The 23,271-nt window shown below is 41.7% G+C and overlaps 3 gene segments (V, D, J or C); 1 reads left to right on the forward strand and 2 right to left on the reverse strand.

Moving 5' to 3' along the window:
- Positions 1 to 713: 713 nt before the first annotated feature.
- Positions 714 to 1,208, reverse strand: LOC115787745 (Ig kappa chain V region 3381-like). The segment is given in 2 exon segments: positions 714 to 1,045; positions 1,153 to 1,208. Coding segments are annotated over 2 exon segments (384 nt in total).
- A 12,491-nt stretch (positions 1,209 to 13,699) lies between these two features.
- On the reverse strand, positions 13,700 to 14,194 carry LOC115787746 (Ig kappa chain V region 3381-like). The segment is given in 2 exon segments: positions 13,700 to 14,031; positions 14,139 to 14,194. Coding segments are annotated over 2 exon segments (384 nt in total).
- A 2,945-nt stretch (positions 14,195 to 17,139) lies between these two features.
- On the forward strand, positions 17,140 to 19,853 carry LOC115787747 (Ig kappa-b4 chain C region-like). The segment is given in 4 exon segments: positions 17,140 to 17,143; positions 17,375 to 17,399; positions 18,672 to 18,721; positions 19,396 to 19,853. Coding segments are annotated over 4 exon segments (411 nt in total).
- Positions 19,854 to 23,271: the final 3,418 nt, after the last annotated feature.

Below are 23,271 nucleotides of genomic sequence, written 5' to 3' on the forward strand. Positions count from 1 at the left end.
ACTTACAGCATTTTACTCAAACTCATGGATGAATGTCTTTGCTCTTCACCTGAGTCTTCAAATGTATAAGATTATCCGCTGTGAACCTGAGGTCAAAGGTCATGATTAAGAATTTTCTCAAACAATGTCATGTGGCTCATATTAATTTTTTGTTAAATCAATAAAAAGCAAAAATTAAAAGGATCAGGATCTCTGACAGTAATTTTTTAAAGTAATTAACTTGTTTTGATAAAAGTCGTGTGTGTGTGTGCGTATGTTTATAATACCTTGTGGGGACAATTTTCCTGACATATACTACGTTGTGCGGACCAATTGCTCCTTGTGGGGACTGGAACCTTGTCCCCACAAGGGGAAACCCTGTTTTTGGGTCAGGGGTCAGAGTTAGGGCTAAGGTATGAATTGAGTTTAGGTTAGGGTTAGGGTTAGGGTTAGGTATGTGATGGTTAGGGTTAGGAAAAGGGTAAAGGTAAGGTTTAGGCTGTAGAAATGAATGGAAGTCAATGGAAATTCCCCACAAAGATAGCAAAACACACTTGTGTGTGTGTGTGTGTGTGTGTGTGTGTGTGTGTGTGTGTGTGTGTGTGTGTGTGTGTGTGTGTGTGTGTGTGTGTGTCCTCAGTGAACTGTATCACTCTCTGCAGTAGCTTCCAGCTGCAGCAGTCAGTTCACTTTCTGTTCAGTCTGACTGAGGGAGGTTTTTGTAGGACTGTTTTTCACTGTGTGAACACATACTGACTGTTAGGAAAGTGAACACTCTGACAGTAATAAACTGCTGCATCTTCAGCCTGGACTCCACTGATGGTCAGAGTGAAGTCAGAGTTTGATCCACTGCCTGTAAAACGAGCTGGAATCCCTGATGCTCGAGTGCTAGCACGGTAAATGAGCAGTTTAGGAACTCCTCCATCTTTCTGTTGGTACCAGGCTAAATAGTGGTAGCTGTTATAAACAAAAACATCCTGACTGGTCCTACACTTGATGGTCACAGATCCTCCCACAGCAGAGCTCACTGCTCCAGGCTGAGTCACTGTGATCTGTCCTCTGGACTCTGAGGATACAGAGACACAAACATAAAGCAGCTTGATGGTTTTGTCAGCTTCATTTCAGAGGGACAGATGTTGATAGAGGAGAGGAGTTTGATTCTCTGGACTTTACCTGTGAAGCAGCAGCAGAGGAGAGTCCAGATGAGGACGCAGATCAAAGTCATGTTTTTGATGAGGATGATTTCTGTGGCTTCTGTTGTGATGAAGGACAGCTGTCAGTCATCCAGTGTTCAACTGTCAGGACTATAAAGTCTCCCAGAGCACTGGAGCATGGTGCTGCTGATGCAAAGTGGCTCTCTATGGAAATGCTCTCACTGACTCACACAGGGATCAATATGATGAAGCTGTTCACTATAAGAGAGAATTTTTCACAATCTATTCTTCATGTAACTCACACAAACCCTTCAGGATTTATAGACAGGTGACAAATTAAGGACAAACTTGAACCCTTGACCCCTACAGTGAGGGGATCTAAAGGGACACTTTGTTGAAATCGTTTGAGACCACTTCTTCCTTTAGAGTTGTTCTAAGTAATCTCCTTCATCCATTTCTATCCTGATGCAGTGGTGTCTTCTATGATAAAAATGTCTGATCACTGAATACTTCATACATTAATCACATGCTGTGTCCTTCAAGGCCATCATGAACATTTAGGTGATTCTGCACAGATGTGTTTAGAGCTCTCTGTCACCATCAGAGGTGGGAAGGAATGAAGCAGAAATACTTTGTTACTGTACTTAATTAGATTTTTCAGGTATCTGTACTGTACTTCAGTTTTTATTTTTCTGACAACTTTTTACTTTTACTCCCTACAGTTTTACACAAGTATCTGTACTTTCTACTTCTTACATTTTCAAAACAGATTCGTTACTTTAGGTTTAACATCTGAGAGACGTTTTCATTTCCGGTCACTGCGCGCCTTCAAACATCAAACCGATCTGAGTGTAAACGGGGGAATAAGAAGGGACAATTGTATCGGTGTATCCGTCCCTGCGGCTTACCACATAAAAAGAGACAAAACCATATAATTTATGCATCATTTATACTGCTGTACTCAGGGCTGACAGTGGACCAGAGTAGATTTTAGAGCCTGTACTTCTTCACTTTTACTTGAGTAAAGAAGTTAAATCAGTACTTCAACTTTTACTAGAGTATTTTTTAACACAATTATTTGTACCTCTACTTAAGTACAGAGTGTCTGTACGTTTGCCACCTCTGGTCACCATCACGAACACCAAATGATGGGACATGTTTCTTCTTTTTTAAGTAGATTCAACTTATCCGGGTTTACAGTGTCACACAGCTGTGTTGTCTGCATACCTAATGATATTGTTGCTGGCGTGGGTGTGGGAATCATCCATTTTCTTGGACAAATAGCCCTCACATAGCCTGGAGCTGCTTTTCTTTTTGTCATTAATATTATTAGAGAATGCAGATAATCTCACACTTACTTTATTGTCCTGTTGGTGAAAAACAAATAATGGACTCACTAAGTGCAAACCACAAAGGATGGCATGTCACTGCACAATGCTGTGATAGCCATGCTGCTTTATTTTGCCTTCAATTTGGAATTGAACCAGCAAACCATTGTCACCAGCAAAGCACCACCTTACCATTACATCCTTTCCTCAATGCAACATGTCTTTGGAGGGCGCACAAAAGCTCAGCACATGCTTTTGACATGTGTCTTTCCCCCTCATGGTGGACATGCTCTGATCATATGGGGATACTTTGTTGGTGGCACTCTTGCTTATTTCTTTCCAATACAAGCCAAACCTAACCAACATGCCATCCACAGCATTATGTATGGCCATTTCAACTGCTTTGCACTTACTGGGACCATCATTTGTTTTTCAACAGCAGGATAATCATCCACACCTCCAGGCTATGGAAGGGATATTTGGCCAAGAAAAAGAACCGATCTGCTCTGTCAGATAACCTGCTCTCCAAAATCACCACAACCAAACTCAAATGACATGGATTGGGACTTGAACCGCACAATGAAGGAAAAGTGCACCTCTGCTAACTCCTTCAACACCTGCAAAATCATTTGAGGCGGCTCTGTCACCAAGCTGACTCACACAATGGCGGGAGTGTGCAAAGATCTTATTAAAGGTGCAATATGACTTCCTGCACGGTTTCAGCCTCACCATAGGCATCCCCCCCTTGATCCGCTAGCTGCCTCTTTCCACAATACACTGAAACACGGGAGACAACACAGGGCCAGTAAACGTCAAACAAACACAATGGGCACAGTGTATGTCCACCTTCACCCTCGGACACTCCTGTATGTGTGAGCGGCATGAGAGCGTGGTCCAAGTCGCAACCTTGGCCTTGGGAGTCCAGGCGCACTGCCACTAGGCCATCGCGAATGCTGCAAAAAGGCATTTTGGAACCTGGTAAGGTGTTCCATGGCAAACCATGGTTATTTAACTAGGCCACCGGGTCTCCCTCAAAACAACATGTTTTGCTATTTCTTCCTCTGTCTCTCATCTCTCACGACCCCCCCACAAGAAAAAAACGAAGCACCAGCACACATCAGATACGTTTTACCCTTTTTTACCCACTTATCGTGAAGTGCCTCTGGTGCTCCGGGGACACCCAGCATGCTCCTGGTACACCCCACATGCTCCCAGTACTCCCACTCAACCAGTGACCCTCCAACACTCCAGTATTTGTGAGTGGTATGAGAGCGTAGTTGAACTCGCGACCTTCGGTATGGGAGTGCAAGCGCATTGCCGCATATCCCACAAGCAATATGTTGTAGGAGCTATTTAAAGAGTACACGAGAGCAGGTCACTTTGCCTTCGTCTGTTTCTTGTGTCCAATGAGCACGCTGCCATGGCGGCTGTGTTTATTTGTGAACAGAGTTGCGATGAGAGATTTTTCCAAAGAGCTCAACGTGCTTTGAAGCCAGAATGTAAAGCAAGTTTGGAAAGAAACAGGGCGAGCTGACATTCTGCTGTGTGAACTTTAAAAAGGCTCTTGCTACATCTGTGTTCGTAAGCGCACGGTTAGGGTAGTGCATGCGTGCCTAGGCTCCTAAGCCAAAGGGCGCGAGTTTGATCCCCACCTCCTGCCATTCCAAGACTTGGAGTGGCAGGCGGTGGTGGGAGGTGGGCCCGGCGCATGACGCCATCAACAAAGTGATTGCTAGATTTATTCAGCGATCGGGAGATCGGTACTCCGCCTGGGAGGCGGCAGGAGTCCTAGAAACACTACAGCCAGTGTGCTCCTTTCTTGGCCTTTTTTCAAATGCCTGTCAACAACACGTGTGTGGAGTCTTTAATCACTTGGCAGCTTTAAATACCGTAAGTAGCTGATTGATTCATTCTTGCTTGACACAAAAGAAACTTTTAAGATAGATGTGTAAACCTCAAATATCTGCCCTTTTTATCCAGATATGGCTTATTTACAAAAAAGTGCTCCGACGTTTTCGGAGATGTCCGTCGCCGCTGCTTTAGCAGCCAGCTGGCCTCGCTAGCTGTCAGCTGAGCGGGCTGTGGAGGCTCACTGCAGCCGCAGTGAACGCCCGACTCCCTTTCTGTAAATCCTATGAACTTCATTTGAGTTCTGAAATATGTCTGTGTTGGTCTGCTATATGATATATTTCAGTGAAATTGCTGATCTGGCCAACCAATGACTTCTAAAGGAAAATGATGCAAATTATGAGGGGTGCCCAAACTTTTCCATAGCACTGTATAAGCACTTGAAATTTGCAAGGTTCATAAATGAAATAATAGGCAGACAGCAGAGAGAATTTGAAAATGGTGCTTTATTGTCAAGACACAAGAGAAAGTATTGCATTTGTTGTTAAAGAATTGGTTACCATAGTTCCTTAGAAGTCCTTCATGAACTGCTGCTTGTGGTGAGCATGCAAACCAGCGGCGGCTCCATAAATATTTTTCTGCAGGTACTGGGGGGGGGGGGGTATGCATTTGTTCTTTGGATAGGAGAGCTCCTTGGTGTTGATGACCTAGTCAACCAGAGTGACTGAGAGGAGACAGAGGACATGCTGGAGGATGTGAATGAGGGCTCGGAAGAAGGTGAAGATGAGGACTTGGAGGAAGAGCAAGCACTTAATGTCAGTGTGTCAGCAAGTGTCCTTTCTGATCCAAGGTTCTCTGCCTCATCTGAGCTCACTGCTGCCTCATCTGAGCCTGTGTCTTTGGGATCTCCTGATGAAACAGGGGTGAGTAAATACACAATGATTACAATCCTACAACAAACAAACCACTCTATGTGCCTTTGATGATCTCAAACTTGGTTCCTCCTTGTTTTTTATTGCTTTGGTTTTTCACGCTGTGGATGACTGTGGCTTGGCAGGCATGGACAGAGTGGACAGCTTGGCAGAGTGTCTGCTGGAGCCGAGGAAGCAGCCCTCACTTGCCCTAAACAAGCAGCAGGTCAGGAAGATTTTGCTTATTTGATCTGTGTAAGTGGGTGAATGAGGCTTTTAGTAGGAAGCACTTTGAGTGTCCAGAAAAGCACTATCTAATTAACATTAACATCTTTATCATTTATTTAGGCAAAGAACAGTGTGGCACTGTGGAACAGCCTGCTGGATTATGAGAGGCAGAGGGTGGTTTTTGCTGCGTGACCCCAGAGCAGACTGGACACAAGGAGATTTAAATGTGTGAAGAAAAGGCAGGAGTGGAGAGCATGAAGGGGCATGCCCTCACCACCACTGCACCACAGGCCCAATGGCCAGATTGCTGGCGCCTAATTGAAACCATGTTTGTTAGGCTCTGTGCGATCCACCGTGGTCCCAAGAACAAAGGGCAGAGAGTTACTGTCACATGTGGAGTAGTTCACGTATTTACAGGTCTTGTTCGTTAGTGGAGGAGTGGAAGATTGACAGATGGATTGCTGCAAGATCTGCAGTGATGCAGACAATGTGTTAGTCTGTCGTGGTGAAGAAAGAGCTGAGTGTGAAGCCAAATCTCTCAGTTAACTAGTCAGTGTACATCATTTTGTCATGACTAAACACTATCTGTACAGGTGAGGGACTCAGTATCTGCATCCACTCCTCCACATCGAAATGAGCCAGTTGAATTGAGTGAGCATCAAATTACGATGTCTTCTGGTCGCCTCCTAGCTGAGGTGTTTCGGGCATGCCCAACAGGGTGCAGACTGAGGACATTGGAGAGATTCTGTCTCTCAGCTGGCTTGGGAATGGCTCAGGATAAAGTGGTGGATTGAGGAGGTTGGTCTGGAGGACTCTAATGCTGCCCCTTGAATCATAAGCAGCAGAAAATAGATGGGTGGATGGGACTATATCCACCACCTGAAAGAGGCTAAATGGCATTACAGCTCAGGTGAAGGGAACATCATAAATGTTTACATGCTGTTACACTGTCACAGGCACGTCCCTCTCAGTAGAGGTAGATGTATGCTTCCTTATGTTCACTAATTAACTTCAGCAGGAAGAAAACATTAGTGCACAAAACTGCACACTGCAGTTTGTAGATATTTGTTGAATAACTGGGACATCATTTATGAAAAGTCAAGTCAAGCCAAGCCAAGCCAAGTTTATTTATAAAGCACTTTAAAAACAGCAACCACTGACCAAAGTGCTGTACATAAAATACAATTGGACAAGAGAAAATTAAAAAAGATAAAAGATTTAAAAATTTACACACAAATAAACAACTATACAATGCATAATTTATCCTAACAATAAATTAATAAAATAATACACACCAATAAAACAACTATAAAATGCATAATTTAACCTAACAATAAATCAATAACATAATACACACAAATAAAACCAATAATAAAAAGCATAATTTATGCTAGAAATAAATAAAATACAAATTTCAATTGACAGCCGCTCCTATTAATCAAAGGCCAAACGAAACAAGTGGGTCTTAAGAGCAGACTTAAACGTGGCCAGTGAAGAGGCCTGTTTAATCTCTATTGGCAAAGTGTTCCAGAGTTTTGGACCTGCCACAGCAAAGGCTCTGTCTCCTCTGAGCCTCCGCTGTGTCCTCGGCACATCCAGAAAAAGCCGATCAGCTGATCTGAGTGACCGGGAAGGGGTATGTACGTGCAGCAACTCGGAAAGATAAGGTGGGCCAAGGCCATGAAGTGACTTAAAAACAAATAAAAGGATTTTAAAATGAACTCTAAAATACACGGGCAGCCAGTGCAGTGAGGATAAAACAGGGGTAATATGCTCTCTCTTTCGCGATCCCGTCAATAGGCGTGCAGCAGCATTTTGAACCAGTTGCAGACGGGCTAGGGCAGACTGGCTAACACCAACATATAAAGCATTGCAGTAATCCAGTCTAGTGGTAATAAAAGCATGGATCACAACTTCAAAATGCTTCTTCGATAGTATATTTTTTATTTTTGCCAGCTGCCTCAAATGAAAGAAGCTAGATCTCACCACTGCACTGATCTGATCCTCCAATTTAAAATTCTCGTCCATAATAAAACCCAAATTTGTGACAGATGGCTTTACATATTGTGATAATGACCCCACGTCCACGGGGGAAGATCCACCTGGGACACTAGGGCCAAAAACAATCACCTCTGTCTTTTTCTCATTAAAACTCAAGAAATTTAGAGCCATCCATGCTTTAATATCATCAAGACACTTAAACAGGGTCTGTAAAGAGTGGGTTTCCTTGCGTTTCAAAGGCATATAAATCTGAGTATCATCAGCATAGCAATGGAAAGCAATTTTATGCTTTCTAAGAATGCTTCCGAGGGGGAGCAAATACAATGAAAATAACAGAGGTCCTAAAATTGATCCCTGTGGTACTCCACATGTTAACGGAACAGAGGATGATTCAAACTCATTTAGATTTATGCAGAAAGACCTTTGGGTCAAGTAAGACTTAAGCCACTTCAAAACAGTGCCATGAAAACCAGCACAGTGCTCTAAACGAGAAATTAAAATATCATGGTCCACTGTGTCAAAAGCAGCCGTTAAATCTAAAAGCATTAAAATCACATGATCTCCTGTATCTGTAGTCAAAAGAATGTCATTAAACACCCTCAACAATACAGATTCTGTGCTGTGGAGAGGTTTAAAACCAGATTGAAAGATCTCAAGAATATTATTTTTATCTAAAAAGGCTTTCAACTGGTTATAGACAACTTTCTCAAGTATTTTAGATAAAAAGGGGAGTTTAGAAATAGGCCTAAAATTAGATAACACAGTGGGGTCCAATCCAGGTTTTTTGATCAGTGGTTGAATTGAGGCATGTTTAAAAGATTTAGGAACAATGCCTAAGGATAAACTATTGTTGATAAGAGCCAGGACTAGCGGGCCTAAGGCAGCAATAGCCTTAAAAAGTCGGGGGTGGAATGGTATCTTTAGGAGATCCTGAGGGCTTCAGATGACTAACAGTCTCATACAGCAAAGACAACGTAATCGGCTCAAACTGGTACAAGGCAGTCGAGCAAGGAACCGAGACTGAAGGGTCAAAAGTTGGAGGTGATATGAGGGCCCTAACATTGTTTACTTTATCCACAAAGAACCTACAGAATTCCTCACATACCTCAGGTGAAGGCTCAATACCTGTATTCTGGGGGGCATTTAAAACTTTATCAATAGTATTAAATAAAATACGAGGCTTGTGGCAATTTGACAAAATTATCCTTGATAGGTGCTCTCGTTTGGCATGTTTCACAACTACCTGGTAGTGATGCCAACAGTCCCTTAACATTTGAAAAGACACCTGTAATCTGTCTTTTTTCCATTTACGTTCAGCTTTCCGACAATCTCGTCTGGCAGCACGAGTTGTGTCATTTAACCAAGGCTCTAGCTTAATTTTAGGTTTCCTGAGCTTCAATGGGGCCACTTCATCTAATGCAGTCTGGCAGATAGAGAGAAGCCAGGAATTAATCATCTCTGTGTCTAAACATACCGACTCCGGAATTCCGCAGTTCTGTTCGATAATGGCGGAAAAACGGGCAGCAGTGAGCTGGTTTACAACACGACGACTACGTGCAGTAACACAAGATTTCATACGGCCACAAGGCACAGCAATGTCAAAAAGCATGGGCTTATGATCTGAAAAAACTAGCATTTAACGACAAGTTAGAAATAGACAGACCGTAGGATAAAAGAAGGTCCAGAGTATGCCCACGTTCTTGAGTGGGCCCAGATACCCTTTGCATAAAATTAAAAGAAGTAATCAAATTTAAAAAGTCCTTAACCAACGGTTTATCAGGACAACAAACATGTATGTTAAAATCACCAATAATAAGGACTTGGTCATATTTGGGCAAAATTTCTGCCAACAGTCCAGAAAATTCATTTAAAAAGTCCTTATTATATCCAGGCGGCCTGTAGATAATAACACATATCACAGGGTGAGAACGACCCAATTCAAATAAACTTACTTCAAAGCTGGAGACAGGTGATGATGGGAGCAGCGATTTACATTTATACATATTCCGATAAAACGTCGCTATTCCACCTCCACGGCCTGACGTCCGGGGACAATTTATATAGTCACACTCAGGCGGTAAAAGTTCAGATATAACACTGAAATCACCAACATTCACCCAAGTCTCTGTCACACAGAGAAAGTCCAGTCCATTTGAGGTGAAGAAATCCTTAAGAATAAAAGTTTTATTTGAAAGGGATCTAGCGTTCTCCAGGCCAAACCTCACGGACACCGGCGGAGTCGGGACATTAACACTGCAGACATCCTGGCGAAAGGTCCGCAGATTTCCCAGATCCACTCCCCGCCGCTTAGGACGGCAAAACCGCAGGCGGTAAGGGTGTGGCAGCAGGGCCGGTCCTTCAAAGTCAACAACAGGCGTCAACCAGGTGTACGCAGGGTCCCGAGAGCGCCAAAGAGAAAAGCAGTTATGAGGCACTCCATACACAGGGTACCACGAATATCTGTCAGTTTTCCCAGTATACTGTGCTAAATAGGCCTTCATCCTCACCAACCTCCCACCACATCTCCCACGGTAACGGGAACGTTTCCTCCGGAGAGGTGGACCCGAAGCGCACCTAAGAAACTCCGGAACTTCTGACAAAACCGGTGGCACAGTTTCTTGGTTGCCGTAAGTAAACTTTGTTTCGGCCAAAATACGAAGATCCAAGAGAGTTTGGCGATCATAGACCAACAGAGCGCTGACACTGAATTTTTGTAAAAAACACGTCAAAAAAAGCACCAGTGCAAGCAGGCAAGGCAGTGACAGACGGCAGGCCAGGCATCTCTGCGCCATCTTGTACTAAAGTAAGGAAATTAGATTAAAGGTGAAGTGTCTTCTATATATTTTTAATTAGCTAGCTTAAAATATGTATTATATATATAATATATATTAAGATTAAGACAGTGTAACTGATTTCACAGCTCTCAGAACGAGTACGCTCATGTCCAGGTTTTGCAGGATCATCCTCGATGTGGGAAATTTTCTCAACTATGTGAGACCCTCGTCTCATTCTAATTTATATTTTACTTAAGCTGACATTTAGACAGAGTTTGCATTTTTAATCAGTCGGAGAGATGGGGACTTGGCCCCCATCTCTCCTCCACCTGCACACTGAGCACTGGCTCCCCACAGGGCTGTGTGCTGAGCCCCCTCCTGTACTGCCTCTACACCCATGACTGCAGTCTGGCCCACAATAACAACCTCATCGTCAAATTTGCTGATGACACCACAGTAGTCGGACTCATCTCGAAGGGAGATGAGGCAGCTTACAGAGAGGAGGTCTTGAAGTTCAGAGAACAACCTGGTACTGAACACCATGAAAACCAAAGAGATCATCATCGACTTCAGGAAGCACAGGACTGACCCAGCTCCCCTCTACATCAACGGCGAGCGTGTGGAGAGGGTCCACACCTTCAGGTTTCTCGGTGTCCTCATCTCTGCTGATCTCTCTTGGTCAGATAACATCACAGCTGTTATCAAGAAGGCTCAGCAGAGACTTCACTTCCTGAGGGTCCTCAGGAAGAACAACTTGGACTCAAACCTGCTGCTGACCTTCTACCGCTCATCCATTGAGAGCCTGCTGATGTACTGTATCACAGTATGGTACGGCAGCTGCACTGAGGCAGACAGGGTCAGGCTTCAGAGGGTAGTCAAGACAGCACAAAGAATCGTTGGCTGCCCTCTCCCCTCCCTGATGGACATCTACACCTCCCGCTGCATCAGCAGAGCCAGGAACATCATCAAGGACAGCTCACACCCTGGCTTTGACCTGTTTGACCTGCTGCCCTCTGGCAGGCGCTACAGGTGCATCAAAGCCAGAACAAACAGACTCAAGAACAGTTTCTTCGCCAGAGCAATCACCACCCTGAACTCACACACTCACCCACTGTAACTGTGCAATACCCACATCTCTGTGCAATATTATATTATTCATACTGAACAATATCTAACATTCCTATATTGTGTAATATCCAGTATTCATTCACTAGTGCAATATTCATTCACCAAGTGCAATATTCATCATCTTCATTATTATATGTATACACGCATTTACTTTCTTACAATGTACAGATGCACCAATGTAGGTATGTATGTATATATTTTTATACATTCTATTTTTTGTATATTTTACACATTGTTTATTTTCTGTATATCTCTTGATCATATTGATTATACTAGATTATAATATTTTTATAATATTTCTATTTTCATTTTAGAGAGTTTGATTTTCTGTTACATGGCACTGAACAGGAGTGGCCCTCCAATCTCATTGTACATCCTGTATAATGACAATAAAGGCATTCTATTCTATTCTATTCTATTCTATTCTATTCTATTCTGCTTTCAGGGAAGTCACACAGTAAGTAAGAAGTCCACATCACAAATGCGTCTCTCTCTCTGCTGCAGGAAAATCAGAAGCTGTGTCGAGAATTAGACGAAAGATTCACTGAGGTCGAGAAGAAAAAGAGTGAACTGGCTGCGTATCTATGTGAGGATTCTAATCAGCTGTCGCTTGAAGAACTATTTGGTACCGTCAGGACTTTCCGAGAACTCTTCATCAAGGCACTGAAGGTCAGAGAGGATCATTTGTTGATGTTAGGCATTATGAGGCTGTCTTAGGACTATAGATTTGCTTGCTCTGCTGTCAAATATGTGTGAGGACACAGGGCACAGTCAAGTCTCCCTCCTGTCTGTGTGGGAGGTAGTGTTTTGTTTAACATTTGTATCAATAAACTGTGGAAAACTGAAAAATGTTAATGTTTCTGCCCAAATGATGCAAAGACCAATTGGCATGTACATTTTGTACTTGCAAGATAGTCATATCCTTTCTTAACGATGACAGGAAAACAAAACATGGAAAGAACAAGCAGCCAAGGCTGAGAAGAGAAAGCAGCAGCTGGCAGAGGAGGAGGCCAGGAGACGGAAAGGAGAGAATGGGAAAATAAGTAAGTTGTTCTTTTACTGTACTAGAGATTTCTGAACATGATGTAACGTGAATCTCGTGTATTTTTGTGCCCTTCTTTTCAGTGAAGAAAGGCTTTGTGCCACAGAACGATGGCTGCATCACAGAAAACCTCCTGGCGGATATCAGAAAAGGTTTCGGCCTCAGAAAGACCCGGCCAAGCTGTGATCCTGAAAGCCTCCCTTCTAGTGAAATGTGTAGGGATACCCGCTCACCTGGTAAGGACAAGAGACTGTGGTTTCCATCCGCAGTTCCTGAACCGCTTAATTGTGAGCCACAAAACTGCCTTATTGGATTATTTGTGCTTCTGCACCGCTCCCGTCCTGCTAAGTTAGCTCCATTGCTTTTGCCTTGTCGAGCCACTGGAGTGTTTCTTGTAATCGAACCTTTTGTCTTCCCGTCTCTTTGCTCACTGCAGAACATCACCTATAACTTCACGTAGTAATTGTATGCATTGAACAGCATGTGTTCTGTCCCTCAGGATCACGTGTGAAGCCTGTAGGCCAAGAAGCCGTCGACACGGCCGCCATTTCGGCTCCTGTGACACCTCAAACAGAGGGTCACCAGAGCACCACAGGCAAAGTGAACGGCTTCATAAGCCCGCCAGAAGAAACTCCACAAGCTCCTCAGCTGAATGCAGTGCACAACGATTCAGTTGTGACTCCCAGCACACGCCCAGGAAAACCACCTACAGTGGCACCCCTGGAAAGACCTACCTCGCTTCAGGCGGGTCATCTGCCAGAGAAAGATGCGACATCACCCATAGACAGGATTTTGACTAATGGTGTGATGTCAGTGCTGCTGTGTTGCTGCTTTGGTAGAGGGGCTGGGGTTGGGCTGTTTGTTTGGGTCGGGGTTACTCAGTTTAGTTTTGCAAATTAAGAATTATTATTTTTATTATTATGATTAATTATTATTATTCGTCATTGGCTTGGCTGCTGATTTTTGTCAGTTCTTGTAAATAAAGTTTACTTTGAATTTGAACTCCACGCTCCTCCATGACTGCATCTGAGTCCCTTTGCTTGAGTGTACAGTGCTTATGACAAGTGGTTAAAGAGGTACTTTGGAAATATTTAGTGTGCTTCATGACAGTTTACACTGTGTGTGTGTGTGTGTGTGTGTGTGTGTGTGTGTGTGTGTGTGTGTGTGTGTGTGTGTGTGTGTGTGTGTGTGTGTGTGTGTGTGTGTCCTCAATGAACTGTATCAGTCTCTGCAGTAACTTCCAGCTGCAGCAGTCAGTTCACTTTCTGTTCAGTCTGACTGAGGGAGGTTTTTGTACGACTGTTTTTCACTGTGTGAACACATGCTGACTGTTGCTAATGTGATCACTCTTACAGTAATAAACTGCTGCATCTTCAGCCTGGACTCCACTGATGGTCAGAGTGAAGTCAGAGTTTGATCCACTGCCTGTAAAACGAGCTGGAATCCCTGATTCTTGAGTGCTAGCAGCATAAATGAGACGTTTAGGAGGTTTTCCATCTTTCTGTTGGTACCAGGCTAAACAGTGGTTGTTGCTGTAAACAAAAACATTCTGACTGGTCCTACAGTTGATGGTCACAGATCCTCCCACAGCAGAGCTCACTGCTCCAGGCTGAGTCACTGTGATCTGTCCTCTGGACTCTGAGGATACAGAGACACAAACATAAAGCAGCTTGATGGTTTTGTCAGCTTCATTTCAGAGGGACAGATGTTGATGGAGGAGAGGAGTTTGATTCTCTGGACTTTACCTGTGAAGCAGCAGCAGAGGAGAGTCCAGATGAGGACGCAGATCAAAGTCATGTTTTTGATGAGGACGATTTCTGTGGCTTCTGTTGTGATGAAGGACAGCTGTCAGTCATCCAGTGTTCAACTGTCAGGACTATAAAGTCTCCCAGAGCACTGGAGCATGGTGCTGCTGATGCAAAGTGGCTCTCTATGGAAATGCTCTGACTCTGATAGTGTCCTGCGTCAAACAGTTGATGATATTTATAAATGAATCAGTCATTTTCTCAGAATGTTTAATCCAAAATATTTCAAAATGTAATCTCCTTCATCCATTTCTATCCTGATGCAGTGGTGTCTTCTATGATAAAAATGTCTGATCACTGAATACTTCATACATTAATCACATGCTGTCCTTCAAGGCCATCAAGAACATTTAGGTGATTCTGCACAGATGTGTTTAGAGCTCTCTGTCACCATCAGAGGTGAGAAGGAATGAAGCAGAAATACTTTGTTTCTGTACTTAAGTAGATTTTTCAGGTATCTGTACTTAACTTGAGTATTTATTTTTCTGACAACTTTTTACTTTTTCTCCCTACAGTTTTACACAAGTATCTGTACTTTCTACTTCTTACATTTTCAAAACAGATTCGTTACTTTAGGTTTAACATCTGAGAGAAGTTTTCATTTCCGGTCACTACGCACCTTCAAACATCAAACTGATCTGAGCCTAAATGGGGGAATAAGATAAGGGACAATTGTATCGGTGTATCCGTCCCCAGAGCTTATCGCATAAATAGACATGAAAGAGGCAAAACCATATAATTTATGCATCATTTATACTGCTGTACTCAGGGCTGACAGTGGGCCAGAATGAGTACAGATGTCCATAAGTTGTGGTCGCAGTACTTCAGCATCTAGCTAGCGCTACAGAAGAAGAGCAAAAATAAATGGAGTAATGTTTTGCAGGTCATTTCAAATGAATCTGTATATGATGTAAAGTTGTGGTTTTTCATACTGTGAGATGTCTTGCAAAGAAACTGAGGTGTTCTAACTTTGTGTTATTCAAAATACTGCAGTTTAGTTTAGGATAAACAGGTTAGATTACTGTACTGTAGTGAATTTACAGTAAAGCTCTGTGTTGGAGTGGTGCACAGCAGAGATGAGTCTGAATTTAAGCTGATGAAGCTTAGATTCATTCACTGAATTCAGCCTTTTATACCAACTCCATACTCTCAGTGTAGGGGATGGAAGATAGGTCATGAAATATCTTGTTGAACTGTCATGTAAATCCACACAGAGCAGTAAACCTCAGAGCAGCAGCTGATCACAGCCTGCACACAAAGAAAATCTGCTGGAGCTCACAATAGAAATTACTGTGAGCTGGGACTCTTTTCCCCACGCTGAGCCACTACAACAGAGCTTAGTGTTCCCCCACCTGCTGAATCCCACTTCAACCTGACTCATTTTTCTGTTTAGATGATGAGGCAGAGTCACCCTCTACAATGCAGGTAACAACAAATATATATTTTTTTCTCTTTCTTTTTCTCTGCTCATGTTCTACATAAAAGTATTCAAGCTGAGTGCATTCATTAGAATTAGAATTGAAATTAAGTTTGTATTCTCATGAAATAATGTTTTTTTATTATGACATTAATATAGCAGAAGGTTCATTTAGCTCTGCACAAAAATAGCTGGTAGAAACATCCTCCAAAGAGCTACTTTTACTTTCTTACTGTTAGTAGATTTTAGAGCCTGTACTTTACTTTTACTTGAGTAAAGAAGTTGAATCAGTACTTCAACTTTTACTAGAGTATTTTTAACACAATTATTTGTATGTGTTCAGTGGTGGCTCAACACAATTTCTTAGAAATATGTCTGTATTCATTTTCCAATATTTATTTATTTACAGTAAGGTAAAAAGAAAGAACACCCTCTTTCAGTTTTAACGTTTTGTGTATCAGGATATAATAATAAAAAAAAACATCTAGTCCTTTGCATGTCTTTAAAATGAGGCAAATCCAACCTCAGATGATCAAACACACAACATTACACTGTCATTATTCAAAAGCATATTAAAGATTAAATATACTTCATGATTCAGCAACTCACAGAACCACATTTAGCAGCAACAATGTGAAGTAATTGTTTTCAGTATAACTTTATCCGTTACTCACATTGCTGTGGAGAAATTTTGGCCACTCTTCTTGTAGCAGTGACTGCAAGTGTGCAGCTCCTGTAGCTGTGAAACAAATCCAGATTATTTCCTTCCACCATCGTGCTGACAGCTGGTATGAGGTGTTTGTGCTGATATGCTGAGTTTGATTTTCTTCAAGAGCACTGCTGTGATCCACTTTAGTCTCATCTGTCCAAAGGACATTGTTCCAGAAGTCTCGCTTTTTTTTCAGGTGCAGTTTTGCAAACCTAAGCTGTGCTGTCATGTTCTTTTAGAGAGAAGAGGCTTTCTCCTATGAACCAAACAAGCCATACTTGTTCAGTCTTTTTCTAATTGTAGTCATGAAGTTTAACATGTGTCCATTAGTCGAACCTCAGATCCAAGAGGAACACTGTGGTTTTCATTCTGGTAGAAGAACACCAGGCCAGCTCTTTATCCTCTAGAGGATATTTGAGTGTGTGTGGGAGTTTGCGCATCCAGTCTATATGTGTTTTGTTGACTTGGAGAAAGCATTCAGTCACTTCCCTCGGTGTATCCCATGGGAGGTTCTGCGGGAGTATGGGGTGTCTGGTCTGTTGTGGGTGTTGGACTCCACCAGGGCTGCTCTTTGTCACTGATTCTGTTCATAAATTTTATGGATAGAATTTGTAGGTATAGCCAAGTGCTGGAAGCCTTCTGCCTTGGGGGCCTCAGAATCTCATCTCTGACGTTGGCTGATGATGTGTTTCTGTTGGCTTCATCAGGTGGTGGCCTCCAGCTCACACTGGAACGGTTCCCAGCTGAGTGTGAGCACCCCAGGGACTCTGCCACCTAGGAGTTGTTTAACTACCTCAGTGACCTCACCCCCAGTGATGGGTGAGTCTTCCCCCTCGTCTCCAGACTCTGCTTCCGCTACATATTCCTAATCATGACTTTGCAGTTTTATTTATAGATACAGATATAGTGTCATGGTCCGGGGTCCACTGGACCCCGTGTTTTTGCTTGCTTGATTTTGTCTGTTCTGTTTTGGGTTTTGATTGTGGGGTTCCCCCTTCTGTCTTCCTGTTTTATTTTGATAGTCATCTGGTCCCTGTCTGTTGTGTTCAGTTTTACGTCCCCTGGTCTCATCAAGGTAATCAGAGTCACCTGTGTTCCCAGCTGTTCCCAGCTGTTCCCACTTCCCTCGTTATGCTCCTGTGTATTTAAGTCCTGTGTTTTCAGAGCCTGTTGTTGTCGTCTGTTCTCCTGCTGTGTGTGTACTGTTCTGCCTCAGAATCAAGTCTAGTATATTTTGCTCTGTGTTTTTCCACTAGCTCTGCCTAGTCTGGCTTTCTGTTCAGCTCCCGTAAATAAAGCTGAGTTTAAATTTTACTCCTGTCTGGTGTATCCTGTGTTGGGGTCCTTTTCCTGCCTGCCACACAGCCGTTCCATGACATGTACATGTTTTGGCAAAATCTTTAATGATATTCTTCTCTGAGACCGAGAAGGTCATAAATAAGATAAATATATCTCCCAAAAGGCCTGAAGTTAGTCTGGCACTATCTATCTGTCGCTCTCTGATGTATTATTTAATTGTCTATTATTTGCTTCAGTCACTGTTTATTAATTAATTTACTGGAGTGTACTTTTAGACATTTGTCATTTTAATAATTGCGTAAAAAATAAACCCCAACACCAGCTATCGTGTGTGTAGCTCAGGAGGTAGATCAGATCACATACTAATCTGAAGGTTGGCGGTTCGATTCCTGGCTGCTCCAGGCTGCGTGCTAAAGTGTCCTTGGGCAAGATACTCAACCCGAAGTTGCTCTCCGACGTAAGCGTTGGATGTGAATGTTAGACAGTAAGCACTTAACTTAGATATAGACGGAAGTGCTTGTATCAATGGGTGAATGCAAACATGTTGTATAAGCGCTTTGAGTGCTCAGTTAGTGTAGAAAAGCGCTATAAAAACTAGTCCATTTACCACATGAAGTCTGAAAAAATAAATATATTGTTCATGAAATAACAAATTATTTTGAAATTACATGTAAAAAGTAATATTTTAACTCATTGATGCCACTGTGTTGGTCAGACATTCTGATATCATCTTACAAAATAAAACTTTTTGATAGTTTGTCTGCATCATACTTTCTCAGAAGATTACACGGGAATATATCTGTCCTATAAATATACAGTTCTAGCTTTATGTGTATCTGTGTTCATATGGAAATAAAGATATAAAATAACTCCAAGAACAAAAATTAAATACATAAATTCTTTAAATTTGTTCTTTAAACTTGTTTTTTACATCAGCTGTTAACAAAGTGAACAAACAGTGAATGATTTTGAGCAGTTTGTTTGTCTCAGAGTCAGAGAGCCGTGTCTCTGTGCAGTCAGAGGTTTTTGTACGGCGGCTCAATGAGTTTGTATCACTGTGGTGGACGTTTGGTGGAGGAACCAGACTGGATGTTAACTGTAAGTACATTTGACTCATTTAGATTTCCAAATTCTCTTTTTATTTTCTAATATTGTTTAACATTAGACATTATATTTTTATGTGAAATTCCTTATTTAATACAGGTGCAGTGATTCCTGAGTAGGTTATGTTGTGTGTCAGAGAGACTGAAGTCTTTGGCAGCATTTCGTCTCTGAAAAACAAACTTTAACTTTTCTGAGTCTCAAATTTCATTTAAATTAAACTTCTGTTCAAATTAATGTTCATTTAGATTTTGTGTTTCAAACATGAATGTCTGAATATGTAACTGAGTTGTAAATGTTTAATTGACTGAAAACTGACATGAATCTACAATTTTCATCATTTTTAATGTTTCCAGATTTAAAATTAAGAATGAATGAAACAAACAGACGCGTCAGAAAGACGACCTGATAAACAGAAAAAGTTTCATCACTAAAAACATGTTTTTCTCTCTTAAACTAAGAATCAGTCGTTTGCAGATTAAATGAATGCATGAAAAGAACAAAATGTCTCTTTAACATTTTTATCTTTAGTCCTGAAACTCGTCTGTTGCTGCGGTTGAGCAGTGATGCCTGTCTGTTGTCATGGTTACAGAGCTCAGAGAGGGAAGTGAAACATCTGGAGAGCAGATTCATTCAAACTCCCAGTTTCTCTAAATTCTTTCTCTCTGCAGTGGGTCGAGTCCCCCCCACCCTGACGGTGCTGGCCACCTCCAGTGAGGAGGAGCTGCAGCAGGGGAAGGCTACGGTCATGTGTCTGGCCAACAAGGGCTACCCCTCAGGCTGGAGTCTGTCCTGGAAGGTGGATGGAAGCAGCAGCATCAGAGGGGAGGAGAGCAGGAGCCCCGGGGTGCTGCAGAATGATGGCCACTACAGCTGGAGCAGCACCCTGAGGCTCCCTGCAGAGCAGTGGGAGAAGGTGGGCTCTGTGACCTGTGAGGCCACCCAGGGCTCCCAGACTCCAGTCTCAGCATCACTGAGGAGAGACCAGTGTTCCCAGTCCTGACCTGACCCACTGGGCCTCTGATCCTGGTTTACTCTGTACTCTGTGTTTCTCTGTCTCATTATTCAGCTCCACTGTTGCTGATATTGTTCATGCTTTAAGACAATAAAGGTTTCTTTTTCAAATCAAGCACTTTGTTCTGTTTAGTTACAACAAAAGAAATGTAGTTGATGAGTTCAGATGTTCTCATTACAGCTGCAGTTTAATAAATGATTTAATTAAATCATGAATTCTAAATGAAACTTAGATGAAAAACTGAGCAGAGCTTTAAGTGTTATACAGCATATACATCATCACGTCTCAAAGTTTCCTTTTAGATTAAAATGTTTTCCATCATTTCCACCAAACTGGAACAAATTGACATTTTATCCACAATAAATACATTTATAACTTTATTTTTACTGGAATTATTTGTTTTCATTTAGACTGGATCTGATATTTAAAGTCAGTTAATCTAAAAAGTACGTGAACCACAATAAAACTTTATATTTATATTTATTTTCCAACAATGATGAGCTCATATGAAAAGCTCTCTGGACTCTATTAACGCTTCATATAAGGACTGTAGTGATGATGCTGTTTATTAATGAATAAGACACTTTAATTAGAACATTCATAACCTGATCTGGGCAGCACGGTGGCGCAGTGGTTAGCACTGCTGCCTCACAGTTAGAATACCATCTGGAAGGCCTGGGTTCGATTCCACCTTGGCCCAGGCCTCTCCCTCTCTCTGTGTGGAGTTTGCATGTTCTCCCCGTGCTTGCATGGGTTTCCTCCGGGTACTCCGATTTCCTCCCACATTCCAAAGACATGCACTTACTGGGGTTAGGTTAATTGGCTAATCTAAATTGCTCATAGGTGTGAATGTGAGTGTGAAAGGTTGTCTGTCTCTCTGTGTTGGCCCTGCAACAGGCTGGCGACCTGTTCAGGGTGTACCCTGCCTCTCGCCCTATGACATCTGGGATAGGCTCCAGCCCCCCCGCGACCCTTAACAGGATGTGCGGAAGCGAATGGATGGATGGATAACCTGATCTATTACCACAAATTCTACATTTTTCAGTGTATTTTATGGCCTTTCAAATTTTCTGCTTTCTTTTATATATATTTAGATATATCAGTGGATCAGTGATGTATCAGTTCATCATAATACTCGACACAGATTTTTCAGAGAACATTTAAAAAGTTTTTACAGTTATTTCCTTTCATTTTTAAAGTTTCATGAAGCTCATCAAATACTATTTACTGGTAATTTATCTGGATTTATTTTATATAAACCACATTTAAAATGTATGAATAATTTTCACAGACATATTGATTAAATATTCAGTCCAAAGATAAATTGTGGGTATTTTTCACTGTTGCATTTTTTACTTTACAAAATTCAAACAATAAATTATTTTGGTGAATTTGTTTTGGACTCTGAGAGTTTCAGACTGAACGTTTTCAGAGGCTTTTGTACAAAAACTCAGTGAGTTTGTTTCTCAGTTTTTTGGAGGAACCAGACTGATAATAAACAATACTAAACATAATACTGTAAATCTACTTTCTTTATGGTTTTTGAAAGAGAGAAAAAAATATGTGTGTGTCTAGAGAAAGGCCACATACAAAATGTATTATGCCAAATACAGAGAAGTGAAGTCATAGTTGGTGGCGTGCTGAGGAGGGACATTTAAATTCATGTCTGCACCTTCAGAGTCAAGATATGAAGCATCATAATTATGTTTTATCATCAGAGAAGGGTACCCTTCACAAAGAAACGAAAACAGGAGGAAAAGAGAAAACAGCTCCGACATCTTAATGCAATGTTGTCCTCTTCCTCCTCACCTCGGGCCTCATCTCCTGAACTGAAGTCAGGGCTCTAACACAAGAAAACATCCATAAACATGCTCCTTTATTATTGATATAATCACAATTACTTATTGTCAGCAGATTAGACATGTGACCCTCCGGTCTCCGGACAGCTAACAAGAGCCAGCTAAACAACAACAGCTGGTTATAAGCTAACATGATTCCAGCTAATATTAGGCTTGAGTACCTAAAAATCACACTTTCCCCTGTTAAACAGTTTGATCATATTTTCACATCATTTGAGAGTTTATTCAGTAAACACTGGAGTCCAACAAAGTTACATCCACTTCAATGTGTTTGATTCACCATCGCTGGCTAACAGCAGCTAAAAGTTATTTGGTAACTCCAAATTGCTCATAGGTGTGAATGTGAGTGTGAATAGTTGCCTGTCTCTCTGTGTTAGCCCTGTAACAGCCTGGTGACCTGTACAGGGTGTAACCTGCCTCTCACCCTATGACAGCTGGGATGGGCTCCATGGATGGATGGATGGATGGATGGATGTAGGGATAAGAAAATGGACCTCAGATGAATGGAATCTGTAGTCTACCAACATCTAGAGGTAAAAACCTGTACACACTGTAACTTTAGCACTGATAAATTGAACATTCATGTACCAATTTGTGTCTATATGTTCAGAATAACTGCAAATGAAATAAAATGATCTGAAGTATAAAAACAGAGGTAGTTTGTGATGTCAGTTATTGTTTGTTATCATTGTGTTTACTGTTAAATGCTGAATTCCTCCTGAAGTGAGCAGCGTTACTCAGTTGCTTCATATTCTTACTTCCACTAAACACTTTAAAGTCATGTCTCATTATACAGCAGATATGACATTATGTTGTCATAACTGCTGTATGTCTGCGTTGGTTCTCAGTGATCCAGGTCATGGTACTGTAGTCTTTGCAGCTTGAGAAACAGGTTAGATTCATACCTGCTTTTATTTCCAGTGTACTCTGAACATATTTGAGGTCAAACTGATTTCTCTGTGTTTTTCCTCATATCAGATTTGAGTAGTTTTATTTTTCATAATGGCATAAAGAGGAAAATCATTTGTAGCTTTGCTGTTTTGAGGAAAAGGTCAAGCTCACATCCTTGCTGTCAGCATAGTCTGTTCCACAAGAACGTTAGTGCCGGGCAGAACTGGAGAACGATGTGACCGTGGATGTTCAAATTCAGGCAATAGATGCATCGGCTACAAATGTTGGACAAGTTCAAATTCCAGCAGCCTTGACCTGGTAAAGGTCAGAGGTCAATGTTTCTGAAAATCTTGTCAATGTGACAACTCCTTAATGATGCCATCTCGGAGTTTCAAATTCCTCCCACAGAGCAGGAGAAATGCTTCATGTTTTATTCTTCTTGTTAAATAAATGCTGCCTTGGAGTCCATGATGTTTGTTAGCACTTCTTCTTCATTTCAAAGGTGCTTGTTATTGTTTTATTTTTCTCTGACTTACATGTAGCCTACAGACCTGATGATACTTTATTAATTCATCTAATTTTTCTGTCTGTTTTACATTACTCCAAGGAATAAAGCTGATTGTTTCATTTCCAAATATACTGACAGCTCTCCAGTAAGACATTACAGTTCAAAACTATCCAGTTATGAAGCTTAAATTTAATCTCAGTCAAACTGATTTGCGCATGAACAAATAAAACACTGAAATAAAGCAGACATCAACCGTTAGTTATCATCTGAGTGA

The sequence above is a fragment of the Archocentrus centrarchus genome, chromosome 11, assembly GCF_007364275.1.
Source record: "Archocentrus centrarchus isolate MPI-CPG fArcCen1 chromosome 11, fArcCen1, whole genome shotgun sequence".
NCBI classification, from domain to species: Eukaryota; Metazoa; Chordata; class Actinopteri; order Cichliformes; family Cichlidae; genus Archocentrus; species Archocentrus centrarchus.